This window comes from Myxocyprinus asiaticus, chromosome 17 (genome assembly GCF_019703515.2).
Source record: "Myxocyprinus asiaticus isolate MX2 ecotype Aquarium Trade chromosome 17, UBuf_Myxa_2, whole genome shotgun sequence".
NCBI classification, from domain to species: Eukaryota; Metazoa; Chordata; class Actinopteri; order Cypriniformes; family Catostomidae; genus Myxocyprinus; species Myxocyprinus asiaticus.
This window is the reverse complement of record NC_059360.1, coordinates 46,394,633-46,422,391: the sequence shown is the minus strand read 5'-3', so window position 1 is coordinate 46,422,391 and position 27,759 is coordinate 46,394,633. Positions and strand designations below refer to the sequence as shown.

Sequence of the window (27,759 nt, the reverse complement as noted above, 5' to 3'; positions counted from 1 at the left end):
GATAGAAGTGTATGCGAGCAATGATCATGCAAGGCTTTTCTCCCTCCGCTGGCTTTGGGTTCAGCACACGGTGAGCTTGATCAATGATTAGCAGTCCCTGGAAGTGAGCTTCGCCCAGTAGTTTTGGGATCATTGCAGCAACAAATTCAGTCGGTTTCCCCTTCTCCTCTCCCTCTGGGATGCCAAGTATTTTGATATTGTCGTGATGAAATCTCTGCTCTAAGTCGTTGACTTTCAATTTAAGGGCTTTATTCATCAGCTGCAGAGCCATGAGAGATGATTTAAGAGAGCATATGCTGACCTTCGATTGTTCCCATTCTTTCTGAAAACTCGTGCAGCAACATCTGCAAAGACCGGAAGTTTTCTTCAGATTTGTCAAATCTTTCGTTAATGGTTGCCAGAATCTGATTGGCATATCATCATCTGTAGATTCGACTAACAGGTTGATTAGCAACATTGTCGCTAATCTGCATCTGAGGCCCAGAATCTTTCAAAGCTTTTACGGCTTTTGGAGGCATTTTCGCACACCAAAATATGATCAAAGTGCAAGACACAAGTTAAGTCAAAGTTGTCAACGCAAATGCTCAAAACAAAATGAAAGACGGTTAATTATTTCACTAGTTAGCATCCTGGTGCAGAGGAGATCGATGAAACATGTATACTCCATGCGCAACTCAGTAGCACCCCCCACACAATAGATTTTTTTTTTTTTTTTTTAAAACACAAAAATTCTGTTAATTTTGGCAATTGAATTGCTATAAGCAATTCTACAGCTGGTGCCTTGTCACAGTTTAACATTTGTGAAGCCTATAAAATCTCCCAATTTTTATGATAATAATCTGATATGCTAATGAATATGATGAGGGTGTGATTATTCATGCTGTTTTGTCAAGCAGATTAATTTCTCCTCCTGTGTTGCTGAATTTCACTTTCAGCTCACAGAGTTTATTGGTTTTAATGAGCTAGACTCAGTGGCACAATATGACTATAAGAAGATTATATCTCAAAGCAATAAATCCAAAGCTCTAAATCCGATCGTCATCTTCAATCCCAGTTCACTACAGCGCTTCCCTACACACCGAGAATAAAACCTTCAAGCACAGAGGAATTAAAAGTCTGAGACTTCATTATCATGAAAATATATTCTTAGTTCAACAGATAGCATGGTGTTAGCAATGCCATGGTCATAGATTCAATTCCCAGAGAATACACTGAAGAAGTTTTACTGAGGTATTTAAATTTTTTGTCGTTTTTGCAGAGCATTTCAGAACTTTGGCGAAAGCAGTGTTATTTTTCAAAGTTTTTTTACTCACTATTTTTGTCATATGACAAATATGTTCTTTAAATTTAGGCAATATTTCATTTTTATTTAATTTCACTCTGACTAAAATGGCATGTAATTTTAGCAAAATGATAAAAACATGTATCAAACTGTAACAGTCCAAACCTTAAAGGAATATTGAAATACTCTCTTTCTGGTTTCAGTGTGGGATCTGAACCTGGGTCTCCCACACTGTTGATGCAGTGTGCTTCTGGTCAAGCCACAAGGGAAGATAACTGTCTAGCGCCATGATGATTCTGATTGCCGCTGGACTTTTTGTGGTTTCGGTCTCAATAAGAAGCAATGTAAAAACTGCTGAAGTGAGGGATCCAGATGGAGAACAACAACCATTTTATGTGTTTGTTGGCATAAAAATGAGTTCAGGCTCAACTTGCGCAGTTAATAGCTGATATAATAACTCAAAGTAGTTTAAGGTGCTGTAAGTGATTTTTTTCATGGAAAGGTATGCAAAAACAATTCCTACTCTCTGAAAGATATTAATGGAATAAGTGTCGTGATCTCACCAGATTAGCACTAGACTCTGCACTAAACTCTGTAAACAGCAAACAAAAATGTGTCTGTGGACCGCGGTCTCTGACGTTTTCTGCCTGTCAATCATTTTTTGAGTTCTCATAGTATTGTAGTTGCAGCGAATTATTGAGGCTTAATGCTATTTTTATGCCATGTTGCTTATAACAGTTGTCAGTTGAGGGTGCTGTTTTTCTGCTGTTGTTTTTGACAACCATTTCAAAACAGCTCAATAAAGCTAATTTGGTATCTTTGGAGTGTGGGCTTTTGGAAAGGGGGCATGGCTAATCCAACAGCTCAGTTTGTGGAAATTCAAGAACAGCTAAAATCACTTACAGCATGTTTTTTTTTTTATCCACTTTTCTCCCAGTTTGGTATGCCCAATTCCCACTACTTACTAGGTCCTCGTGGTGGTGTGGTTACTCACCTCAATCCAGGTGTTGGAGGACAAGTCTCAGTTTCCTCCACTTCTGAGACAATCAATCTGCGCATTTTATCACGTGGCTTGTTGTGCATGACAATGCGGAGACTCACAGCATAGGAGGCTCATGCTACTCTCCGTGATCAACACACAACTCATCATGCACCCCACTGAGAGCAATAACCCCTAATTGTGACCACCAGGAGGTTACCCCATGTGACTCTACCCTCCCTAGCAACAAGGCCAATTTGGATGCTTAGGAGACCTGGCTGGAGTCACTCAGCACACCCTGGATTCGAACTTGTGACTCTAGGGGTGGTAGTCAGCGTCTATACCTGCTGAGCTACCCAGGCCCCCACTTACAGCATGTTTGATGATATCAATGTAACCAACCTCGGGTCATCGTCTACCCACTTGGGTGAGGCACTGCGAAAAGTATTGGCAATATGAAACCACATGTTTTTTTATTTGGCAATTCAATACTCTAAACATCATACTATCCACTAAATACGCTGATGCGAGTGAAAACACTGGAGACCTGAAAACGAAAACAGGGTTACGTTATGAATTGTGGAACACTTTCGTGTGCAGGAAAAAGGTGGCTAGGATGTGTTTGAGTGAGTTAATTTACCTGTTAGTAAAGTTCATTGTACAGGTGTTCAGCTCTTTCAGCTCACACAGCGGGGAAATCCCCAAATGGTGGGATTATTTGAATTTTTCTTTCTTTATAAAAAAAAACATTCCATTGTTAATATCTTGCAATATTATTATCTTCGAGTCATATTTTCGTCAACAGTATATTTTAATAAAAACCGTTTGATTACAGTCATGAATTAACTTCTTGGTTTTGTCTTCGTTATCGTTGACAAAATCAGTGTTGCATTTTTGCTACAGACATGAACGATACCTCAAATAAAACGGCTTGCTGAGGAAAGGTGTGCTATTACTTTTCAAGGTTAATCAGACTTACCAAGTCATAAATAGGTAATCAAAAGTTATGAATTGGCAAGAACCACCAGAGACCATTTAGCCCGAGATGTAGCACTTCTATTAAAATGAATGGGAGAAACTGGAACGCCCAATGTAGCGGATGTAGAAAATGAAGTCCCGCTTTACATGTAAAAGAGCCAATCATCTTTAAGATAGAGACATCTCCTGTCAGATAACTCATCTTTTTATAGCGTGATCCAAGCTAAAGAAGCACAATTTATGATACCATTGTTGTCAGTTTTTTTTTTTTTTTTTTTTTTTTATGTTCTTTGATTGTAGGATAATCTTGACCAACCGTTTTGGAGATTTCTGTCTTTCCCCATTCAAGTGGACAGGAGCAGTACTTATATGCTGCTTGTATCCATAGAAAATAGCTGCCTGGGAGCATTTCCAATATGGCCTTGAAAGGGCCTTTTTTTCTAAGAAAAATGTTAAAGTCTATTTTTAAATGGCAAATGTCTAGATGCTATATGTAAAATACCATTGAAGAAACATCCTGCATTATAAATGTGTCTTGCTATGTGAAATTACCATTTCCACAGTGCATATAGCATTAGCTTGCAGTTCTGTTGATGAGACTCAGAGCGCATAGGGAAATTTGCTTTCTTTGCATTTTTGCCCAAAGTTCTGAATTCACTCCAGATCCACTTTGTACCTGGAGAGAAGCCTCTTCAAATCCAGTGCCCACAGATCAATCCTGCTATCTCTGTCTGTCACACTATCTCTGTTCTTCAGATGCTTTTCTATCCTCTCCAACTCAAGGGCAAGAAACCATTTCTGGAGGTGAATTCATTTTCTTCATTAGCAGCCAGAAAGGATGACCTGCTCAGACTCAGAGGATTTACTTCAGAATTTTCCTGAGAACTTTTGTCGTGTCTGTCGGCCATCACCTGGCATTGTTTGATGATTCCCAATGGCCCATCTCTAGACAGTCTTCTTTTTGGACATGTTTTAGTTTGTTCAGAAATGCCCAGCACACTTTTGCCATCTTTGCTGTACATTTCTTGAGTCTCAAGTCTAACAGAGGACTATCTGTCTCTATTCTTTCACAATCTTTATCAGTATTTCATTGTTTACCCTTATATTGGTTTTGTCATAGTAACATGCAATCATAGTAATCTTTTTCCTCATTTTTCTAATAGTAAACAAAATAGTTTTTGGCATCAACCACATGAATATTAGAAATAATGTGGTTCAAGTTGACGATGACACCCTAATCTGTAACATTCAATCCCTCACTGAGCAATGGCTAACTTTTTCCACCCTATTCATTTTCTTGCTACTGTGTAAATAATCTATGTTTTAATTAAAGGAATATTCCGGGTTCAATACAAGTTAAGCACAATCAACAGCATTTGTTGCATAATGCTGATTACAACAAAAAATAATGTTTGCTCGTCCTTCCTTTTCTTAAGCAGGCTAAAGGCGACTGTGGCAAGGAACACAAAATGCCGTAAAATGTTGGTTAATGGAGAAAAATAACTTTAAGAAACCAGGCTCACTGTGGGGGCCAGTTCCTCTCTGGCTAAACATCATGAATATAATGCCAGTGTTAGTTATTTATGTGCAGTGCAAGCCATGGTTTAAAATTAGTAAATAAAGTAAGTGTTAGGGGTCAATGTTTAAACAAAAACATTGAATCTTTAAGATTAATGACTAAAGTCTTAGAGATGCATTGTCCTTTGTTATAACATAACCCTTGTGCGTCAATTTAAAAAAAGTTACTCAGAGGTCCTTAGAGGACAAAAATGTCTGTCAAAAAACTGCCATAAAAATATTATATATGAATATTATTTTCCACTTTCACTGACTTAGATTTTTTAACCAACATCAGTCCTGATCATAATTACCAAATATACATTCATTTTCAGGATTTTAACCCTTTAAATGCCAGTTTGTTTACATACTGCCACTGTTGTTTTTTTACACACACACACACACACACACACACACACACACACACACACACACACACACACACTCACACACACACATTTCTCAATACACACGTACAAAACACACTCTGACATCCATACCAACACACCCACACAATTTTATCTGCATCATTTATTCAGTTGGCCTGCAGTGCTCTATAATACAGCAAACAGAAAATAGTAAAAAAGCATGTATTTGCTCCATAGGCTAAACATGAGAAAAATGGTGCTTTCTGGTGGAAAATGTTATGCTTTAGTGGCACTGGGATCAAATATCGCAGTTTTAACGGGTTTCGATGGGGACATTTTTGTCCTGGAGGCCCTTAGTGTAACTATTTTGTGTACAGTGTATTATACACATATCAGTTATAGGAACTGAGGTTGAAATATCAAAATTCTCCGCAAAATACACACCTTTGCCAAAATTTTTGCCGTTGCAAAGATCGAAAAAACGAAAATGAAGGTAACACAATGGTTAACTTGTATTGAACCCAAAATATTCCTTTAATAAAGTTACACTGCCTTAGCTTGACCAAAGCATATTTCTATGTTCTGTGGTGTCCTGACATGCTATACTCCATCTACAACTAGCTATCTGAAACCACATTTTGCACAAATTCTATTATCACACCGCAGGACCATTTAAAATGCACTAGTGACGGCAAAAGGTGATTCAAAAAGGTGAAAAAGTTCACCATGGTGGCCAAGATACCTAAGATCTAGCATTAATAGAGATCTGAATCTCAAATCTTGTAAAATAGTCATTTTATTTACAACAGACGCTGTGATCATGCCATTTTCTCTTTCTAGGAGGCGCTGTTGAGTTAAAGTGACATGAACGCGCCCCACGTGAACGACTCGAGGAACAGTGTTTTCCCACACTGCACCGCTCTGCAGCCATTGCTCTTCCGCATGTGTTAATCGCACTGCAGCTCAAAAACAAACTTCAATTGTAATATTTCATTTTATTTGAGACTCCAGAAGAAGACTTTACATCTCTTGCGTGTTTGAAGACTTTAAATCGCCATCATGCCGCGGATTATGATCAAAGGAGGCGTGTGGCGGAACACGGAGGTTTGTTTATGAAACATGCACGATTACAACATTAAAACTGCGTGAAAGATCTGTTTTAATCACTTAAATGCATTTAAACGCACTAAATGAAAATTTATATAAATAACACCTATTTCTGCAGTCTTTTAAATTTTTATTTACTATCAGTGTTGGGTAAGTTACTTTAAAAAAATAAAATAAAAAAGTAATTAATTACTAACTATTAATTACATCTACAGTGTAGTTAGATTACTGCACTAATTACTCTGTCTGAAAAGTAATTGCATTACTTATTACTAATTACTTTCTAAAACCCTGATCAACCTCGATCAGATGAAAAATACTAGGTTAGACATGAATCTGTTCTTTTAATTCTTTCAGATAAATCAGATAAATGATTCATGAGCTGGCCAAAGAATTTAAAGGGGCGGCATTCAATTAAAAAACATATATTTTAACATTAGACATTAAATTTCGTTTTTAAATTCACTGTTGTTTTATATAGAGTTGTTCTACAGTCTATACAGTATTTAACGCAATTACATCAGAAGTAACTGTAATTAAATTACTGAAAAGAGTAATCCCTTACTTTTTTCAATGAAAAAGTAATTTAATTACAATAATAAATTACTTAGTAATGCATTACACCCAACACTGTTTACTATGTTGTGCTGTTGTATTTGTTTTTTTAGCTTGCGCTACTGCCACATTTTAGTATGTTTAAAAATAATATATTTTTATTAATCTGAAAAAAATATTATTGAACAAGTGATTATAAACAGCTTTGAAAGTATAGTATTTTCTACGACATTACACGCTTAAATTCACACAATTTATATTACTTGGGATTATCAATTGCTCAGAACATGACAGCAAGGCAACATAGACATTTTAAATTGTAAACAATTATTTTTTTCATATGTTAATGCTCTTTTATGAAATTTAAATATTGGCAAAAATTAGAATATTCGCCAGATTACATATATGTTTGGCTATAGTAAAAGTGGCATTTAATTTGTTTGCGTTTACATCGTATAGCATATTGACTATTTATGAATGGACAGGAAATGCAGGCAGTGTGACATGCTCTGTTTTAAACAGCATTTTGCTTTAAAATGCATCTTTATATAATAATTCATGCATGCAGTTTTTAAGCTCGTATTATTTGAGTGATTAAATCTCTTTAATAATTCATGTCTTTTGTGATTTTATTATTTTAACAGGATGAGATTCTCAAAGCAGCTGTGATGAAATATGGCAAAAATCAGTGGTCTCGAATCGCCTCTCTGCTGCACCGCAAATCAGCCAAACAGTGTAAAGCCAGATGGTGAGTTTTTGTCTTTGAGTCAGATTGTCTCTCGGAACCTAGTAAGATGTCTAGCTAGACAGCATCTTTGGGCATCATAGAATATTCAGATATGTTTGCAATGCCCAGATAGTTTTTAAAACACAACCTTATTGACCTGTTCTTTCTTGTTAATTTTACTGAACAGATTTCCCGGGTCTGACTCATGTTGTTTATGATGTGTCTAATGCAGGTACGAGTGGCTGGACCCCAGCATTAAGAAAACAGAATGGTCTCGTGAGGAAGAGGAGAAGCTTCTTCATTTGGCCAAGCTGATGCCCACTCAATGGAGAACAATTGCCCCCATCATCGGACGAACGGCCGCTCAGTGCCTGGAGCATTATGAATATCTGCTGTAAGTTGGCTTTATTTTTAGATTTTCTCCCCAATATGGAATTCCCAATGCGCTCAAAGTCCTCGTGGCGGCGTACTGACTCGCCTCAATCCAGGTGGCGGAGGACGAATCTCAGTTGCCGCCACGTGGCTTGGTGAGCGCATTACCGCGGAGACCTAGCCCATGTGGAGGCTTCATGCTATTCTCCATGGCATCAACGCGCAAATCACCACGCGTCCCACCGAGAGCGAGAACCACACATTATTGCGACCACGAGGAGGTTACCCTATGTGACTCAACCCTCCCTAGCAACCGGCCAATTGGTTGCTTTGGAAGCCTGACTGGCGTCACACAGCACCCTAGCCCTGGATTCGAACTCGCAACTCCAGGTGTGGTAGTCAACGTCTTTACTTGCTGAGCTACCCAGGCCCCCATTATATAATAAACAAGCAAAAAAAAAAAAAAAAATTTCTCAAGAGCAAATTAGGGCTGAAGCGATTAGTCGCCGTTATTGACAACGTCAATAAAAAAGAAACTGTCAACAAAGTTTGTTGTCGAATAGTCGTTTGATCTCATTTAACACAACACGAGATCATTTGAAACACTAATGAAGATGCGAGAGCAGCAGAGAGGAAGAAAACGCAGCTAACAGTCCAGACACACTCTAAAAAGGTGATGTGGGTCACAAAGTATGAGGGAATTATAGTACAAAAGTACAAAATAAGTAAATACAGAAGCAGGGTCGTCTTGACGTGATAACATGCTACTCTCCGCGATCCACGCACAATTTACCACACGCCATGTTGAGAGCGAGAACCACTAATCGCGACCACGAGGAGGTTACCCCATGTGACTCTACCCTCCCTAGCAACCGGGCCAATTTGGTTGCTTAGGAGACCTGACTGGAGTCACTCAGCACGCCCTGGATTCGAACTCGCGACTCCAGGGGTGATAGTCAGCGTCAATACTCGCTGAGATACCCAGGCCCCCAGTTTAATATTTAAGAGAGGAGAGATACCCAGAGGAACGACGCTGAGCTGTCTGTCACATTATTAAACCAATCAGGTCAAGGAAAATCTAATTTGATTGGTTACTAGAAGCAGGTAGACCAGCCTTTCCCCTTGCGCTTGCAAAACTCTTTTCAGTGAGAAATTCGTGCCAAAAGTGTGAGCTCAACTAAAGAGAAGATGGAACAGTGTATATCGGATTATTTCTGGAAAATATTTATGCAACAAACACAAGTCATTTACACGCAGTAATTTATTTTACACATACAGACTGATTCTACACGGTCAGTCTGTTTAGCTGTTCATGACACCCTTTCTTTGCTTGCATATCGCTGATTTCAGGTTTGCAATGTTTTTGGCCATGTTTAGGCACATAAACAGTGCCAAAAGTGTAAGTGTAAGAAAAAAGGAAGAATACACACCAAATTTACTTTGTGTTAATACAAAATTACTGATTCACAACACATTAATTACTCTTATGCATAGCATTAAAGTATTGCTAATACTTTTTTTTCTTAATCTCGCAACTTGATTTACACCTTTACAAAACGTTCTGTGCGAATGCAATTTGATTTACGCTTTCACAAATCTTAATCTGTGCATGCAAATCATTTAGGCACAATTTTACCTTCATACATGATCAATTCTGAATCTATGTACTGATTACCACTGATTACCATACCAGGAATGCATTCACTAATGTTAATGAATAGCTACCCAGGTATTCAACGCACATTGTATATTGTACAATGATAAAAAAAAAATATATATAACAACATTTATATTAAAATGAAGTGAAATGACCCACAGATGTGTGTACATTTTGAAATTGTTTTATCTACTTTTGAGGGAATAATGTCCCAAAATCCACATATGTGGACATCATGTTTATCAGCGCGCTGACGTGCGAAAAATGAATGAATTTTTTAAAGCGGTATATAAAATGAAACTAGAGACTCTACTCTTTACACCCAAACAAGTTTCAATGAAATGCAGTTTTGTTGTCTCTGCACCAGTAGAAGCGCTGGAAGGAAATCATCGCCATGCTGTTGTCGCGTTACTTGGTGCACCAGAAGTTTAACCCTTAAATGACAGTCTAGAGTATTTTGAACAGTATTCAGTCAGTTTAAATGTATTGAAATTATGCAATGTATATTGCGAATCCAAAATACAACATCACGGAGTCACACAAGGTTAAAACATGAAATAAAAATAGCTATTTACTCTCTTAAAAAAATGTGTGTGGTCGATTTGTGCACATCAGTTTAAAGAAAAAATTACTTGTCGTAATCTTTTTTTGAAAGTAATTTTTTGCTGATGTAACCAAGGCTGCACAGTCTGGAAAATATTAACCGATAATATCATAGCCTAACATCCATGATCCAATTGATTTCTGATGGATAAAAGAAACTTAGTACACTTAAAAATATACTAAGAAATAAACCACATTATGGCAGTTAATTAAGTTGCAAATGTTGTTTCATCTTGTTTTTTATGGAACATTAATGCATGTGCCTGTGAGCACATAAAGGATAAATTCAAGCCTAACTTTTTCTACTTTATGACCGCAGTGATAAAGCCGCCCAGAGAGAGAACGAAGATGACGCGGGTGATGACCCTCGCAAGCTAAAACCAGGGGAGATCGACCCAAACCCTGAGACCAAACCAGCCAGACCTGACCCTGTGGATATGGATGAAGGTGAGTGTTTCTGATCAACTTCAGTTGCATGAATTACAAAACGCTGTTTTCTTATAATTGCATTACAGTGGATTGGAAAAATGCTTGTAATTAATGATCAACTTCCATGTACAGATGAGTTAGAGATGCTGTCTGAAGCCAGGGCTCGACTGGCCAACACGCAAGGCAAGAAGGCAAAGCGAAAAGCCCGAGAGAAACAGCTGGAGGAAGCTCGGTAAGACACGATATTAACTGTGCTTCATGAAATCACTGATGGCCTTTTCAGGACATAAATATTTGCAGCAGCCTGCCAGAAATTAAAAATGCCTTCCAATGTTTTGAAGTTAATTTTGTGATCTCAGAAAGTGCCATCAGCTGTGTTTTAATGAGTTCTTACAGTGTTGACCAAGGAAAACACTCTTTGAGGTTTTATCATAGGTGTCAATTACCATTTCCCCTGTGCTGTGTTCTACAGCCGTCTGGCGGCGCTTCAGAAGCGCAGGGAGCTGCGAGCTGCAGGCATCGACATCCAGAAGAAGCGCAAGAAGAAAAGAGGTGTCGACTACAATGCTGAGATCCCCTTTCAGAAGAAACCCGCACAGGGCTTCTACGATACATCCATGGAGCAGTATGATCCTCTGGAACCCGACTTCAAACGACTACGCCAGCAGCATCTGGATGGAGAACTCAGAAAGTGAGTTTGTGAGGGCCTTTCATTCAAACTTGTGAGCTGTCCTGAATGGGCGTCTTTTGATCTTTCATCTTCTTGTCCTATTCAGTGAGAAGGAGGATCGTGAGCGTAAGAAGGACCGACAGAAGATCAAGAAGAAGAAGGAATCAGATCTGCCCTCAGCGATTCTACAGACCAGCGGAGTGTCTGAGTTTACAAAGAAGAGAAGCAAACTGGTGCTGCCGGCGCCACAGGTCAGACCTTTGACATCTTAACCATAGTAAACTCAATGTAACCCATGGCATATTGTTGCTTATTGTTAGTAGGGATGGGAATCGTAAAGAATTCAATGATTCCAGTTCCTATGAACTATTCCGGTTGCTTAACGATTCTTTTAGTACTTATAAGGAAGAATTATTTGATATTAATAAATGCAAATAAGATTTAATTTACTGGCCTTACCAGCGCGTTTCAAGATTATATCATTTGTAATTATCTTTTTATATTTTATCAGAACAGATTCTTGCAAGAGATCTAATTAATTTTATTTATTCATTCATTTGTTTTAAAATATCACTAATTACATCAAAACTCATAATGTGTATCTTTAATAACAGATTGTCACTTGAACAACCATCCAGTAATTACTATGAATTAAGTCTCACTTAAAGTTATGTGTGATTTAAGTACACATAACACAATAACAATTCTTGGTTCAATTTGAGTCGGGTATGAGGAAATGAATGACTTGTGGTTTAGTAAGATAAATGAAAAGCCATTTAAAGAGCCGACTGATAAGAGTCACTCATTCGGGAGGTAGAGCAGGATGCTTTGCTGTGTAGATTAAAGAACCGACTCGTAAGATTAATTCGTTTGGGAATCAGATTGGTAGCGCTGGAAACAATGTCAGTATTTTAGCAGGGTGAAAGAATGCAGGTTCAAGAACCATTAACAGAACCGAAAGTCATGAACATAATTCGGTTCGGGTAAATTTTTTTTTTCTTCCCCTTTTTCACCCAATTTGGAATGCCCAATTCCCAGTGCGCTTTTAAGTCCTCGTGGTCACGTAGTGATTCACCTCAATCCGGGTGGCGGAGGACGAATCTCAGTTGCCTCCGTGTCTGAGACCATCAGCCCGTGCATCTTATCACGTGGCTTGTTGAGCGCGTTGCCACAGAGGCATAGCGCGTGTGGAGGCTTCACGCCATCCACCGCGACATCCGCACTCAACTCAAATGTGGAGGTTACCCCATGTGACTCTACCCTCCCTAGCAACCGGGCCAATTTGGTTGCTTAGGAGACCTGGCTGGAGTCACTCAGCACGCCCTGGGATTCGAACTAGCGAACTCCATTGGTGATAGCCAGCGTCTTTTACCACTGAGCTACCCTGGCCCCCCGGGTAATTTTTTAAAAATGGAACCAGTTCCCAACCCTACGTATTAGTGGTGCTTGCCAGAGCATGCATCACTAACACTATTATTATTGTTCATACTTTGGTGTTTATTTTAGTACAGTGTTTTGTCTGTACTGGAGGATGAACACACATTTGAGAACCGTTAACGGATCAGTTTGTTCCAGTGTTTAAAAAAAAAAAAAAAAAATGAACAAGTTCTTGTTCCCAACCTTAAGCACTACTCACGTTTTCTTCGGAAAATTTAAGAATTTAGTTGCTTTTTTTTTTGATGGCAGCAACAGCAATATAAGACACCAATGTTCCATAAATAAACGTATTAATAAAAAAATAAAAAAAGGAAATTATTATAGTTCATTATGTCTGTTCAAACCAAATGTGAGCTTGCATTAAAAAAAGCCAGATGCAGTTCAATGAATTGAACATAATACAGATGCCTTGAGATGCATTTTGAGGTCCTCGAAACTCGTAAGATCATTCTGGCTCGATGTTTTTCATCTATGTTATTCGCCGTTTTGCATCGGTCAGAAACGTTCATCTAGTGCATATAAACTTGTAAAACAAAAACAAAAAATACTCTCTGGATAGAAGCCTGTAATCTATACAGTTTCCAAGTAACAACGATAAAAGATCATTATATAAACGGTGCATATGTCCGTTGACCAGGATGGTTGCTGATATTAATCTGGACATTACCATTGATGCGCAACCATGTGTTTATGTTTCCACACTGATTGACCAGAAGCGCATATATCAATATACCATTTACCAGCTAGCATTTTCAGTGGCTTCAAACATGGCTCATCCAATCAGATTTTAGAGCCAGAATGGTCTTATAAACTTTGTAGCTGTTTCTTGTATGCTGTAAACATTAAAAGAGACTCTAGTCTAGTTATTTGTAGGGATGTAAAATTGCATCTATGCAGCTATCAAAGAAATTTCTATGGATTACGGAGTTTAAGAATTGATTATCATTACTATATTAACCTATTAAGCTTGGATGGTGAAAAATAAATTCAAAATATTAATAACTACAGCCTTGACCAACACAAAATAGGTATCGTTTGAAAGCTTAAAAGCTCTATTTTCCAATGCATGCATGCAGGCAGGATATGCAGCAGTTCTGAAGGGAACTAACCAGTTGATTACAGTCACCCGTGATTGGTCAATGAAACGCGGCAGCTGCGAAAATATAAAACATGTTTATCTTTTGCGGTGTGTGCTGCAAACAGGCAGAGGTGCTACCGTTTAGCCGCCTGGCACCTCTTTCCTTATCCCAAAATGAACAGGGAACTCGCGGTTCCTACATCCCGTGTATAACCGCCTTTACACGCTACTAATAGATAGTTTTTCATTCTGTGACCCTGCTCGATTTAAACATGGATCTTATTTGCCTGCAAATGACATTTCTACTTCAGTTATTGGTGCAGTAAATCTTAACATTACAAGATATGCAAATCTATTGCGCTTATTTCACGGTTTATCATCTAATTTTGTGCGTTTGCATCAAGTCATTATGTTGCACCAGACATTGTTATCCTTTATTCAGACTGGATGTCCATTATGCGTATAACATATCTATATGTACAAGTCAGAAGTTTACATACACTTAGGTTGAAGTCATTAAAACACATTTTTTAACCACTCCGCAGATTTCATATTAGCAAACTATAGTTTTGGCAAGTTGTTCAGGACATCAACTTTGTGCATAATTTTTCCAAAAATTGTTTACAGACGGATTGTTTCTCTTTTAATTGACTATATCACAATTCCAGTGGGTCAGAAGTTTACATACAAGTTAACTGTGCCTTTAAGCAGCTTGGAAAATTTCAGAAAATTATGTCAAGCCTTTAGGCAATTAGCCAATTAGCTTCTGATGGTAATTGGAGGTGTACCTATGGATGTAGTTTAAGGCCTACCTTCAGACTCAGTGCCTCATTGCTTAACATCATGGGAAAATCAAAAGAAAGACCTCAGAAAAAAATTGTGGACCTCCACAAGTCTGGTTCATCCTTGGTAGCAATTTCCAAATGCCTGAAGGACCACGTTCATCTGTACAAACGATATTACGCAAGTATAAACATCATGGGACCACGCAGCCATCATAACGCTCAGGAAAGAGACGCATTCTGTCTCCTAGAGGTAAGCGTAGTTTGGTGCGAAAAGTGCAAATCAGTCCCAGAACAACAGCAAAGTACCTTGTGAAGATGCTGGAGGAAACAGGTAGACAAGTATCTATATCCACAGTAAAACAAGTCCTATATTGACATAACCTGAAAGGCTGCTCAGCAAGGAAGAACCCACTGCGCCAAAACCGCCATAAAAAAGCCAGACGACAGTTTGCAAGTGCACATGGGGACAAAGATCTTACTTTTTGGAGAAATGTACTCTGTTCTGATGAAACAAAAATGTAACAGTTTGGCTATAATGACCGTCATTATGTTTGGAGGAAAAAGGGTGAGGCTTGCAAGCCGAAGGACACCATCCCAACCGTGAAGCATGGGGGTGGCAGCATCATGTTGTGGGGGTGCTTTGCTGCAGGAGGGACTGGTGCACTTCATAAAATAGATGGCATCATGAGGAAGGAAATTTATGTGGATATATTGAAGCAACATCTCAAGACATCAGACAGGAAGTTAAAGCTCAGTCGCAAATGGGTCTTCCAAATGGACAATGACCCCAAGCATACCTCCAAAGTTGTGGCAAAATGGCTTAAGGACAACAAAGTCAAAGTATTGGAGTGGCCATCACAAAGCCCTGACCTAAGTCTGATAGAAAATGTGTGGGCAGAACTCAAAAAGTTTGTGAGAGCAATAAGACCTACAAACCTGACTCAGTTACAGCAGTTCTGTCTGGAGGAATGGGCCAAAATTCCAGCAACTTATTGTGAGAAGCTTGTGGAAGGATACCCAAAACATTTGACCCAAGTTAAACAATTTCAAGGCAATGCTACCAAATACTAGCAAAGTTTATGTAAACTTCTGACCCACTGGCAATGTGATGCAAGAAATAAAAGCTGAAATAAATCATTCTCTCTACTATTATTCTGACATTTCACATTCTTAAAATAAAGTAGTGATCCTAACTGACCTAAGACAGGGAATGCTTTCTACGATTAAATGTCAGGAAAACTGAGTTTAAATGTATTTGGCTAAGGTGTATGTAAACTTCTGACTTCAACTGTAATATATTTGCATCAATAATGCATATCATGACATTTTTTGTTAATAAATGCAGCCACACATATAAGCCAAAGCTCCTTGGTCCTAAATGCATCTGTGACTCTGGTGCTCAAGTCTAGTGCATTTCTGTGCTGTCTAAATTAGGAATGCTTAGTAAAAACGTTTTCGGCATATTTTTGAAAATAATTATGAATCGTTCCAAAATAATCGAATTGAACTATGACCAAATTTCAGATTTCACAGTGCATCGTAATCATGGGGTAAAGAATCGTAATCGAATCGTATAATATCCCTAGTTATTTGTCTTTATCTCAGATCTCTGACGCTGAACTGGAGGAGGTGGTGAAACTGGGTCAGGCCAGTGAAGTCGCCCGTCAGACCGCTGAGGAGTCTGGAATCACAAACTCCGCCTCCAGCGCTCTTCTGTCGGAGTACAATGTGACCAATAACGCCATGGCCCTGCGCACACCCAAAACACCCGCCGCACAGGACAAGATCCTGCAGGTTTGATTTACAATTTCATGTATTTTCATTATAAAAAAAAAAAAACATTTGTGTATCCTCAAATGTTGCTCTACAAGTAATCATCCGTCACTAAGATTTTTCTTAAAATGGTAATTTGGTTGATTCACCGCACAGGAAGCTCAGAACCTGATGGCACTTACGAACGTGGACACCCCTCTGAAAGGAGGACTGAACACCCCCCTACACGAGAGCGACTTCTCAGGTGTCACACCACAGAGACAGGTGGTGCAGACCCCAAACACTGTGCTCTCTACACCCTTCAGGTACCCACAACACATACTTCTAATGCACTCTCTGCATCTGCTGTGTGAATAATGACATAATGAATATGGTTTTTCCAGGACTCCCAGTCATGGAGCAGATGGTATGACCCCTCACAGTGGAATGACCCCCAAACCCTCAGTGGGTGTGACCCCTGGCAGGACTCCACTGCGGGACAAACTCAACATCAACACAGAGGAGGGTGGCGTGGACTACAGTGACCCATCATATGCTAAACACTTGGTGCGTTACGCCCATAGTAATGGGCTTCCATTTATTTCTGATAAACGTAAATCGTCTCATAGCATCTACTAAATGACCACATTATTTCCGTTTCTGTATTTCTAAGGCCAAGCAAGACTTGCTATATTGCAATATCATTGTGTGTAAGGTTTTTGAATTCTAATCTTCAAAGTGTTTTTCAGCAAAGAGAGTCCCGTGAGCAGCTCAGACTGGGGCTGATATCTTTGCCGTTGCCCAAGAATGATTTTGAGATCGTTCTTCCTGAAAACGCTGAGAAAGAACTGGAGGAAGCCGAAGTGGACGAGAGTTTTGTGGAAGACGCAGCCGAGATAGAACTACAAAAACAGGTCGGATAATGAAACACCCTGGCCTGTCAGATGCAACGATGGTTAATGAAACTCATACACTGAGATCCAGAGAGTGTTGTATTTTGTCTTCGGTGTACTATTATTGTTGTGTGATATTTTTACAGGCTATCAGAGAGGCAGAGAGAGAAAAAGAGCTGCGTCAGAGGCACACAGCAGTTCAGAGAGATTTACCAAGACCTTCAGAGGTGAGAACATACATCAGTCTATCCCAATCACAGCACTGTAAAACTGTCTCACACATGCTGTTTTCCAGCTACTACCGTTTCTCTTTAAAGACAGCACAAACCGTATTTATTTTACATTATGTGATTGTGTTTTCAAATGATGCAGAATATATAGAGGAAAATAGGGACGTGCAGTCTAAGCAAATTTGTATATCATGATATTCAAAAAAAAAAAAAATGGTTATGCCCATACTGTATATATCATGATATGCACATTAACTTCTGTAAAATAAGAAAGTAAATATATATATAAATTAGTCGAATCTAATCATAAATAAAATTTTATTAAAATATTATTTATTAGAATATTAATATATATATATATATTATTTAGAATTGTTGTCTAATTACATTATATTACAATTACATATAATTCATTATAGTTATAAATATTTAAAATATTTAAATATTTCCCTTTAAAGACAACACAAACTGTATTTATATTAAATAATGTATTATTATGAGGGAAATAAGGATGTGCCATGTAAGCAAAATTGTATATGATATACTAAAAAATGTGGTTGATAACAAAAAAAGAAAAAAGAGAGAAAAAAATATATATATATATACACCGATGAGCCAAAACATTATGACAGGTGAAGCGAATAATGTTGATCATCTCCTAACAAGGCCCCATGTCAAGGTCTGGGTAAATTAGATGGTGAGCGAACAATCAGTTCTCGTAGTCAACATGTTGAATGCAGGAGTAAAGACCTGAGTGACTTTGAAAAGTGACAAATTGTTATGCCCAGACGACTGAGTCAGAGCATCTCTGAAATGCGCCGTTTACCTGAGGAAGAGATGGCACCATGATGTACTGTGGGAAGACGACAAGCCGGTGGAGGAAGTGTGATGCTCTGGGCAATGTTCTGCTGGGAAACCCTGGGTCCGTCCATTCATGAGGACGTCAATTTGACACGTGACACCTACCTAAACATCGTTGCAGACCAGGTACACCCTTTCATGGCAATGGTTTTCCCTGATGGCAGTGGCCTCTTTCAGCGGGATAATGAGCCCTGCCACACTGCACACATTGTTCAGGAATGGTTTGAGGAACATGATGAAGAGTTCAAGGTCTTGACTTTGCCTCCAAATTCCCCAGATCTCAATCCGATTGAGCATCTGTGGGATGTGCTGGACCAGTAAGTCCGATCCACGGCAGATCCACCTCGCAACTTACAGGACTTGAAGGATCTGCTGCTAATGTCTTGGTGCCAGATACCACAGGACACCTTCAGAGGTCTTGTAGAGTCCATGCCACAGCGGGTCGGCTGTGTTTTGGAGGACCAACAGCCTGCAGGTGGTCATAATGTTTTGGCTCATCGGTGTGTATATATGTGTGTGTGTGTGTGTATATATATGAATGTATGGATGTGTGTGTGTGTATATATGTATGTATATATATATATATATATATATATATATATATATATATATATATATATATATATATATATATATACATACACACACACACAGTGTGTGTGTGTGTGTGTGTGTGTGTGTGTGTGTGTGTGTATATATATATAAATTATTGTATACACATTTTTATTAAAAAAGCTATTTCAAAGCTACTAAAAAAATTATGAAAGCTAATAGGGCTGTCACGATGATGAAATCTGGCTGAAGATTAATTGTCTAACAAATAATTGAGATCATGACGATTAATTGGCATATAAATTGTCATATTTCTAAAGGTGCATGAGTGCGTCATACACCTTAAGAAGTCAGATTTATATTTTTTACTTCTAATATACTGTATAAATAAAATTATAAAACAGGGACATATGGTTTCCTTAAGGAAAAATAATGTTTTAAATATCAAAATATTTCTATATACTTTAAATATGTCTACTTTAGTTTCAGTCAATTTTACATTTACACTGTTTTTCTTTTTTCTGGAACTCATAAAAATTATATTTTATTTATTAAAATATATATAAAAAATAGAAAATATATTTATATAATACAATTTGTATTATATTATGCAATATTGACATATTTGTGTCCTAATTTCTTCACTTTCACGCATTGTTTTAATGCTCTTTTATTTAACCCATGAGCTGTTATTTTTCATGAAGCCTTTGAGATTTCATCATTTTGTCACTCGTCACACTTTGTCACAGCGTGTGTCTCTGTGTGTCATTAACATTGTGTATGAACCCGCCTTGACCAGGAACAATTGCCGTTACACAGTTGCTAAATTTAAGTGAAACTGGAGCGCTTTGCGTTCACTATCAAAGTTTATATTTTTGCGGGAGTTTGGCATGAGCATCTGCTGGGCACGTGCGCTCTTTGGTTCAGGAGCTGTTCTGGTTGACATCCGTGGTGCAGCTCAGTGATGCTTGGAGTTCAGCTGAATGACACATAAATGAGCCTTTCATGGCATTCATATATTCGCTTAAAATCCCCTTATTTGGGCATTAAAATGTGATTGTAATTTGTAGTGCACAATAATAGAGGTTATCTCAAATAATGCACAGGCAAAATTGATGGGGGCGAAAAATGAACACAAAGATATTTTGATTGCGATATGAGGTGTTTTTGGCCATACAATGTAAGTCAATGGAGTCCGACAATTTCAGGATCCATAAAGGTTATCCACACGACTTGAGTTGTTTGATGCGTGTCTTTTGAAGCGATGCGATCAGTTTTGGGTGAAAACAGACCAAAACACCTCATAGGGCCATCAAAATATCTTCGTTTGTGTTCCGCAGAAGAAAGGTTAGTAAATGATGAGAGAATAGTCTTTTTTGGGAGAACTATTCCATTAAGATCTGTTGTTTATCTACATAGTAATGAGTTTTGTGTTCTGATGCTGTTAGGTTGTTCTCTGCGCTGATGTGTCTCTGTGTTCAGGTGAATGAGACGATCCTGCGGCCTCATAATGTGGAGCCTCCTTTGACAGAACTGCAGCAGGCCGAGGAGATGATAAAAAAAGAGATGATCACCATGATCCATTACGACTGTCTGCATCACCCCATCACTGATGCTCAAGCCAAGAAGGGTAAAGGAGTGGGATCCAGCTCCAACAACGCTGAGCACATCGCATACCTGGAGAAAACCACCTATGACAAGATTTCAGAGGAGGAGCTTAAAAAGGTCTGCTCACTCATGTGGTTGGCTATAGTTTAGACACTCTCATTTAATGCTTTCTGTGCTTATTTAAGGAAAGTTGACATGTCAAGCAGTGACATCTGCTTACAATTTATTATATTTTCAAAAATGTTTTCCCCAATTATTTTTTTCGCTTTTATTCAGTAAAATTTTATGAGATCGTAATTATTGAAACATGACATTTTTATACTTAAAAAAATAAATAATTTCACATTTCACACAGCAGAAAATGCTGTTAAAGTGAACTGTTAAAAAGCTAATCATTAAATTGGTGAAAATCCTGAAATAAATAGTGGCCCAGGTACTGTATTTTACCTGAGATATACACTTTCCCTTATACAACCTGTAACAACCTAAAATCTTGATGTTGAATATAGTTTGGAAGTCTATATATATATATATATATATACACACACACACACACACACACACACAAACACATTTCTATTAAAAAAATATACTTGTATATTTTTAATAAAAATGTATATATACATATATATATTCCGACCCCTTCATTTTTTTTATTTTGTTATGTTGCAGCCTTATGCTAAAATGCTTTACATTAATTATTTCACATCAATCTACACTCCATACCCCATAATGACAAAGAAAAACCCAGATTTTTGGTTAACCTGTGGCAAATTCAATTGATTGGACATGATTTGGAAAGGCACACACCTGTCTATATAAGGTCTCACAGCTGAAAATGCATATCAGAGCAAAAACCAAGTCATGAGGTCAAAGGAACTACCTGCAGAGCTCAGAGACTGGATTGTGTCGAGGCACCGATCTGGGGAAGGCTACAAAAAAGTTCGGCTGCATTGAAGGTTCCCATGAGCACAGTGGCCTCCATAATTCTTAAATGGAAGAAGTTTGGAACAATCAGGACTCTTCCTAGAGCTGGCCGCCCGGCCAAACTGAGCAATCAGGGGAGAAGGGCCTTGGTAAGCGATGTGACCAAGAACCCGATGGTCACTCTGGTTGAGCTCCAGAGATCATTTGTGGAGATGGGAGAAACTTGCTGTAGGACAACCATCACTGCAACACTCCACCAATCTGGGCTTTATGGAAGAGGGGCCAAATGGAAGCCTCTCCTCAGCGCAAGACACACCTAAAGAAACACCTAAAAGACTCTCAGACTGTGAGAACAAGATTCTCTGGTCTGATGAAACAAAGATTGAACTGTTTGGCCTCAATTCCAAGCATCATGTCTGGAGGAAACCAGGCACCGCTCATCAACTGTGCAATACCATCCCAACAGTAAAGCATGGTGGTGGTAGCATCATGCTATGGAGGTGTTTTTCAGCGGCAGGGACTGGGGGACTGGTCAGGGTTGAAGGAAAGTTGAATGCAGCAAATTACAGAGATATCATAAATGAAAACCTGGTCCAGAGTGCTCAGGACCTCAGACTGGGCCGAAGGTTCACCTTCCATCAGGACAATGACCCCAAGCACACAGCCAAGATAACGCAAGAGTGGCTTAGGGACAACTCTGTGAATGTCCTTGAGTGGCCCAGCCAGAGCCCGAACTTGAACCCAATCAAACATCTCTGGAGAGACCTGAAAATGGCTGTCCACCGACAGTCCCCATCCAACCTGACAGAGCTTGAGAGGATCTGCAGAGAAGAATGGCAGAAAATCCCAAAATCCAGGTGTGCAAAGCTTGTGGCATCATACCCAAAAAGACTTGAGGCTGTAATCGCTGCCAAAGGTGCTTCAACTAAGTACTGAGTTAAGGGTCTGAATACTTTTGTCAATGTGATATTTCAGTTTTTTCTTTTTAATACATTTTCAAAGGTATCTGCTATGTCATTATGGGGTACGGAGTGTAGATTGATGTGAAGAAAAAAAAATAATTGAAAGCATTTTAGCATAAGGCATCAACAACAAAATGTGAAAAAAAATGAAGGGGTCAGAATACGTTCTGAATGCACTGAGTAATATATATATATATATATATATATATATATATATATATATATATATATATATTTATTTATATTTACTCACCCTCGTTTTGTTCCAAACCCGTATTACTTTCTTTCCTCGGTGCAACACTAAAGGACCTGTTAGGCAGAATTACAGCCTCAGTCATCATACACTTTTATTGATTGTGTGTGTATATATATATATATATATATATATATATATATATATATATATATATATATATATATATATATATATAAAAGATTCAATAAATGTGAATGGTGACTGAGATTAAAATTCTGCTTAACTTATTTGTTTGTGGTCCACAAAAGAAAGTCATAGAGGTTTTGAAACAACATGAGAGAGGACATTTTTGGTGAAAAAAAAGTGTTAATGTGAAAAAGTGAGTACATTTTTTGGGTGAAAAGATTTCTTTAAATTTAAAAGAGGTGCACCTCTTACGGTTTACCTAATTGACACTGTGTCTCTGACAGGCTGGAGAGCTTTTGGGGCAGGAGATGGAGGTTGTGAAACATGGAATGGGACATGGAGATCTTTCTATGGAGGCCTATAACCAGGTGTGGGAGGAGTGTTACAGTCAGGTCCTGTTCCTGCCCGGTCAGAGCCGCTACACTCGTGCCAATCTGGCCAGCAAGAAGGACAGGATCGAATCCCTGGAGAAGAAACTGGAGGTAAACTTCAGCTACATCATGATGTATTCTGTTTCATTCCAGCAGATGGTGCTGTCTGACTACTAGTTGCGTAAAGCACTTTCAAGATACTTGTACTAAAAAATATTTATGGGCAGGTGATACTGAAGAAAGACTTGCGTTTAGAACTTAATGGTAAAAAAAAAAAAGTATATAATGGATAAGCCAGAAGAGGTGTGCTATTACTTTTCTTTGGACTTGTATTTATTAAACATTGGTGTCTTTTATTGTATTGCTTTTTCCCTATTTTTGAAATCAAAAAGCCAATCAGAATGTGGTAAAAGCACGGTAAGCACTCGTTGCCTGCAGGACTGGCAAATGTGCAGTGCTTTAGCTGATCAAAACAACCCCCCCCAAATCTCACAAAGACTGCGTTTGTTTCATATGTCTTGGCTGAGAACGTGAGTTGGAAACTTGGATTGGAGACGTGGGGGAGTCTGTGTTCCTGCAGGAAGAGAGAAACTGTGCCGCACCGCTCTCATTCAGAGAATCAGCGGGATTTATGCAGGCAGCATCTGTAGAGCACATTTATGATTGGAGACCTCCGCTGTAGTTCTACACCACTGCAGGGTTTCAGAGTGAGACCATAAACTGTATAACACCCTCATCAGCAGGCAATAGAGAGGGGTGGTGTAGCCTACTGGTTAAAGATTTGCGTTGGTAACCAAAAGTTTGTATGTTTAAATGCTGAAAGCGCTGAACCAATGAGTTTGAACCTATTAAAAGTGGTCTGCAATTCACTTTGGATAAAAGTATCTGCTAATTGATTTATTGTTAGGGCTGTCAACAGATAAGTCAATAAAATAAGTAAAATATATAATAAGAATTTAATCATTATAATTAAATTCTTAGACGACCCAATTGATTTTTTTTTAAGAAAAGTTTAACTTATTGATTTAAAATATTGTAATTTTAATAATTATATAAAATGTTATTTTAAAAATCGATTGTGTTGTCTGTATAATTAAATTATAAAAATGTTTCAATAGTGTTTGTATACTAATAAAATAAGTCAAATTTATGATTAAGATTTGATTAAAATGTTTTAATTTTTCATTGAAGTCTGTATAATAACAAAAAAAATTACATACAAAAATGTAAAAATTACAATTACATTTAAATACAATTATCGTTATATGTATTTATTACAATAAAATATTTTTAATGTTTATGCTATAATAATAATAATAATAATAATTTAGTCAATTAAAAAAGTAAATAAAATCAATTCAAATTTTGAAGGTTTAGAAGATTAAAAACAATGAAGTAAATTAAATAAGTCAAATTTATAATAATCAATTAAATTTGACTTTACCGGTATATACGTTATAAAAATAAAAATAGAAACATATATATTATTTTTAATCTTTTTCAATTGTGCTTCAATAATAATAAAGTATAATAATTAAGATTTGATTAATATATACTTTTTAAAATTTTTACATTTTTTTAATTTTAAATTGATGTCTTTTATACATTACAATTACATGTATATTTAATTATTGTAATAAATATGCATTAATTATTAAAATGTAATCATTTTAATTGTACAGTTGTTTTAGCTATAATAATGATAATTTAGTCAATTAAAAAAGTAAATAAAATCAAGTAAAATTTTAGAGGCAAATTTATAATAATCATTCATTTGTATGATTAAGAAGATTAAAAATAATAAAATAAGTCAAATTTATAATGTGATTTGTTTTCATAATTCATCATTACAATTAAGTAAAATATAATTTTTTTTTTCAACTGTTCAATTGTGTAAATATAGATTCATTTTATTATTTTATATATTATAATAGATATATTTTCCAGTGTCCAAATGGTTGAACTGTGTGACTGCTGTTGTCTGTAAGTTCAGTCCTGTTTTTAGTGATCTCTCATTGTTTCGGCTCATCTGGTGGATGTTCTGTCCAGAGATGCCCGGTCAGAGCTTTCAGCTGGCACAATACAGCAGGACACTTACTGGAAAACACACGTTAGTAGAATGAAAACAGATCCATTCTAATTACATAATGGTTTGTTAAAGATCAAAGAGATGGCGTGTGTTTCTGAGGGCTGTGTTGACGCTGGAGGTTTATTGTTTTTGTTTCCATTTCATAAGTGTCCGTAGAATTCCCTGCTTTTTTACATATCCCAAGTTATTGCGAAATCGAATGTCTGAAAATAGTTTGTTACCGATGGTTTACATTTTTCGTGGTGTCTGAAGGCAGAATTGAATCCTGGGCTTACTCAGATCTCCCATTCTTACTTGACAAGAAAACGCATTTAACTCTAGTATCTCAAAGACGTTTAACCTGGGTTGTGGCTTAGCGGTTTTTGAACATGTTATATTGAGCCATGGTGCTCATGCAGGTGACAAGGGTTCAAGTCCCATCCTTTTTTGTTTTTTTTTTTTTTTCTTATGGAATAACTTATTTAACTCAGATGTAAGTGAAATGGGTAGTGAATGCTATTTTATGTTGATTTAAAATAAAGTTCCCTTGTTTTTGTGTGTCGTGACAGATCAACCGAGGTCACATGACCACAGAGGCCAAGCGTGCAGCGAAGATGGAGAAGAAGATGAAGATTCTGCTGGGCGGGTACCAGTCTCGGGCCATGGGTCTACTCAAACAGCTGGGTGAACTCTGGGATCAGGTGGAACAGGCTAATGTGGAGCTCCACACCTTCCAGGAGCTCAAGAAACAGGAAGATCACGCCATTCCACGCAGACAGGAGGTGAGTAACAGTACATGGCTTTACACTCTTTGCTGTGACCCATTACACTGCATTAACTTTATTAACATACCATTTCACCTTGCAACTTTCTCTTTGTAAGTTTTGCTTCTGGAACCCTTCTAACAACCTTAGCTTTATAACTACAGTATCACTAATACTGTCATTATGTGTTTGTGTTTAATATCCAGGCGCTCAGGGAGGACGTTCAGAGACAACAGGAAAGAGAGAAGGAGCTCCAGCAGAGATTTGCAGACCTGCTTCTGGAGAAACAAACACTTTCACAGAAGTTTTAAATGAAACATTCATCCAAAACGTCTTTGCATTTCCTGTAGTCGGTACAATAATTGTCTAAGCGCTACTCCTAGAAAAACAACTAATTTAGCTTTACTGTCCAACTGCAGTATGTACTTCAGCATGCATGTTGTGCAACTTTACTGTGTGAATATATTTGTGTTTCAGCTCTAATGAACTGCTTGGAGCTTTGCAAAGCTTCTTCATGTTGTTGAGTTTCACTTACTGTTCATTAAAACCACAGGGATGTCTTATTGTGCTTTGTTTGAAAAAAAATGCTTTTCATATTACTTTGTGGAGATAAAACCTCTTCAGTGTAAATATAGTCTGTTTTGCAGTATGGGTTGCATGTCAAGCCATTTTTAGGTTTGCACAGAAGATAAGGTCTTGTGCATTTTCAGGTATAATTGGAATAATTGCTGGCATTGAGAATAAATTTAATTTACAAAATCTTCAGAGTTTGTGTTCTGTGTGACAGTGCTATCATCAACTTAGGGCCCTGTCATTTAAGGAACAGTTCGCCCGGAAATTATAGTTATGAAAAATCTATCCAATGGGATCAATTATCTGCTTTTCTTTACTAAGAGGGTGTTTGATTATTTCTACAAGACATTTTGGATCGTAAATTCTATAATTCAACAAGATTGACAGACACAGTGGAGAAGAACTGCTACATTTGAGAGTTATGTGATTAAAAACAGGTCTCCCTGGAAATGGCACAACACCATTAAATGTCTCGGAAGTATTGAAGTATTGTCTGAATGCCATTTGTTTTCAATCTTGGATGAAAACACTTTAATAAATGTAGAGCAAAGTCGAGGGCAGAGAGGATTGTTTTACTGGTTCAGTGCAACATGAACATTTTTTCAACACCGCATTAACTTCATAACTGGATCAAATGTGCTGGTATTTATGTTCTTTTATATTATTAATTTTTCTCCTTTTGTGTTAATATGCGTGCATTCTTAACATTGATGCAAAGGGCTCTATAGACCTTAGAGTCATGCAATATTTCATTTTGACCAGAATTAAATTGAGGGTATGAGGGATAGACTTGGCATGCACTATATAAAACTCCTAGATCGCATTTCACAACTCTGTTTTCTGGAGTTTTTTGTCTGCTGAAATATTTTTTTGGAAAGATGGTTTATACAGTATTCCATCACATTTTTAACAGAGAAAATATAAGTTTTATTTTATTTTTTTTGTAGAGAAAAAAATTTGTGGGAGATTTTTCTCCCACCAGATTATTATTAGTATTATTATTTTGTGTGTGTGGAGAACCTATATAAAGCTATATCACATCTAATGTGTTTTCTGGATTTTTATTTTTGTGTTTTTTGTTTGTTTTGTCTACTGGAATATTTTTTATTTATTTTTTTTAAAGTTGGTCATATTTTGTCACATTTTTTAAATAAAATATACATTCTTTTTTATTTTATTTTTTTAGTTTTTTTTTTTTTTTTTTTTGCAGACAAAAGAGAGATTTTATTTTG

At 37.4% G+C, this 27,759-nt stretch overlaps 1 protein-coding gene across 1 annotated transcript; it reads left to right on the top strand.

The window, feature by feature from the left end:
• The first annotated feature begins 6,065 nt into the window (after positions 1–6,065).
• Positions 6,066–27,544, top strand: LOC127455173 (cell division cycle 5-like protein). Its single transcript, XM_051722825.1, has 16 exons — positions 6,066–6,268; positions 7,471–7,574; positions 7,786–7,947; positions 10,505–10,632; positions 10,747–10,846; positions 11,087–11,305; positions 11,391–11,535; positions 16,190–16,378; positions 16,514–16,662; positions 16,741–16,903; positions 17,086–17,250; positions 17,376–17,456; positions 20,355–20,597; positions 23,036–23,233; positions 25,760–25,972; positions 26,161–27,544. The coding sequence occupies exons 1-16, from the start codon at positions 6,224–6,226 to the stop codon at positions 26,263–26,265; spliced, it is 2,409 nt and encodes an 802-aa protein (XP_051578785.1). The 5' UTR covers positions 6,066–6,223; the 3' UTR covers positions 26,266–27,544.
• The last annotated feature ends 215 nt before the right edge of the window (positions 27,545–27,759 follow it).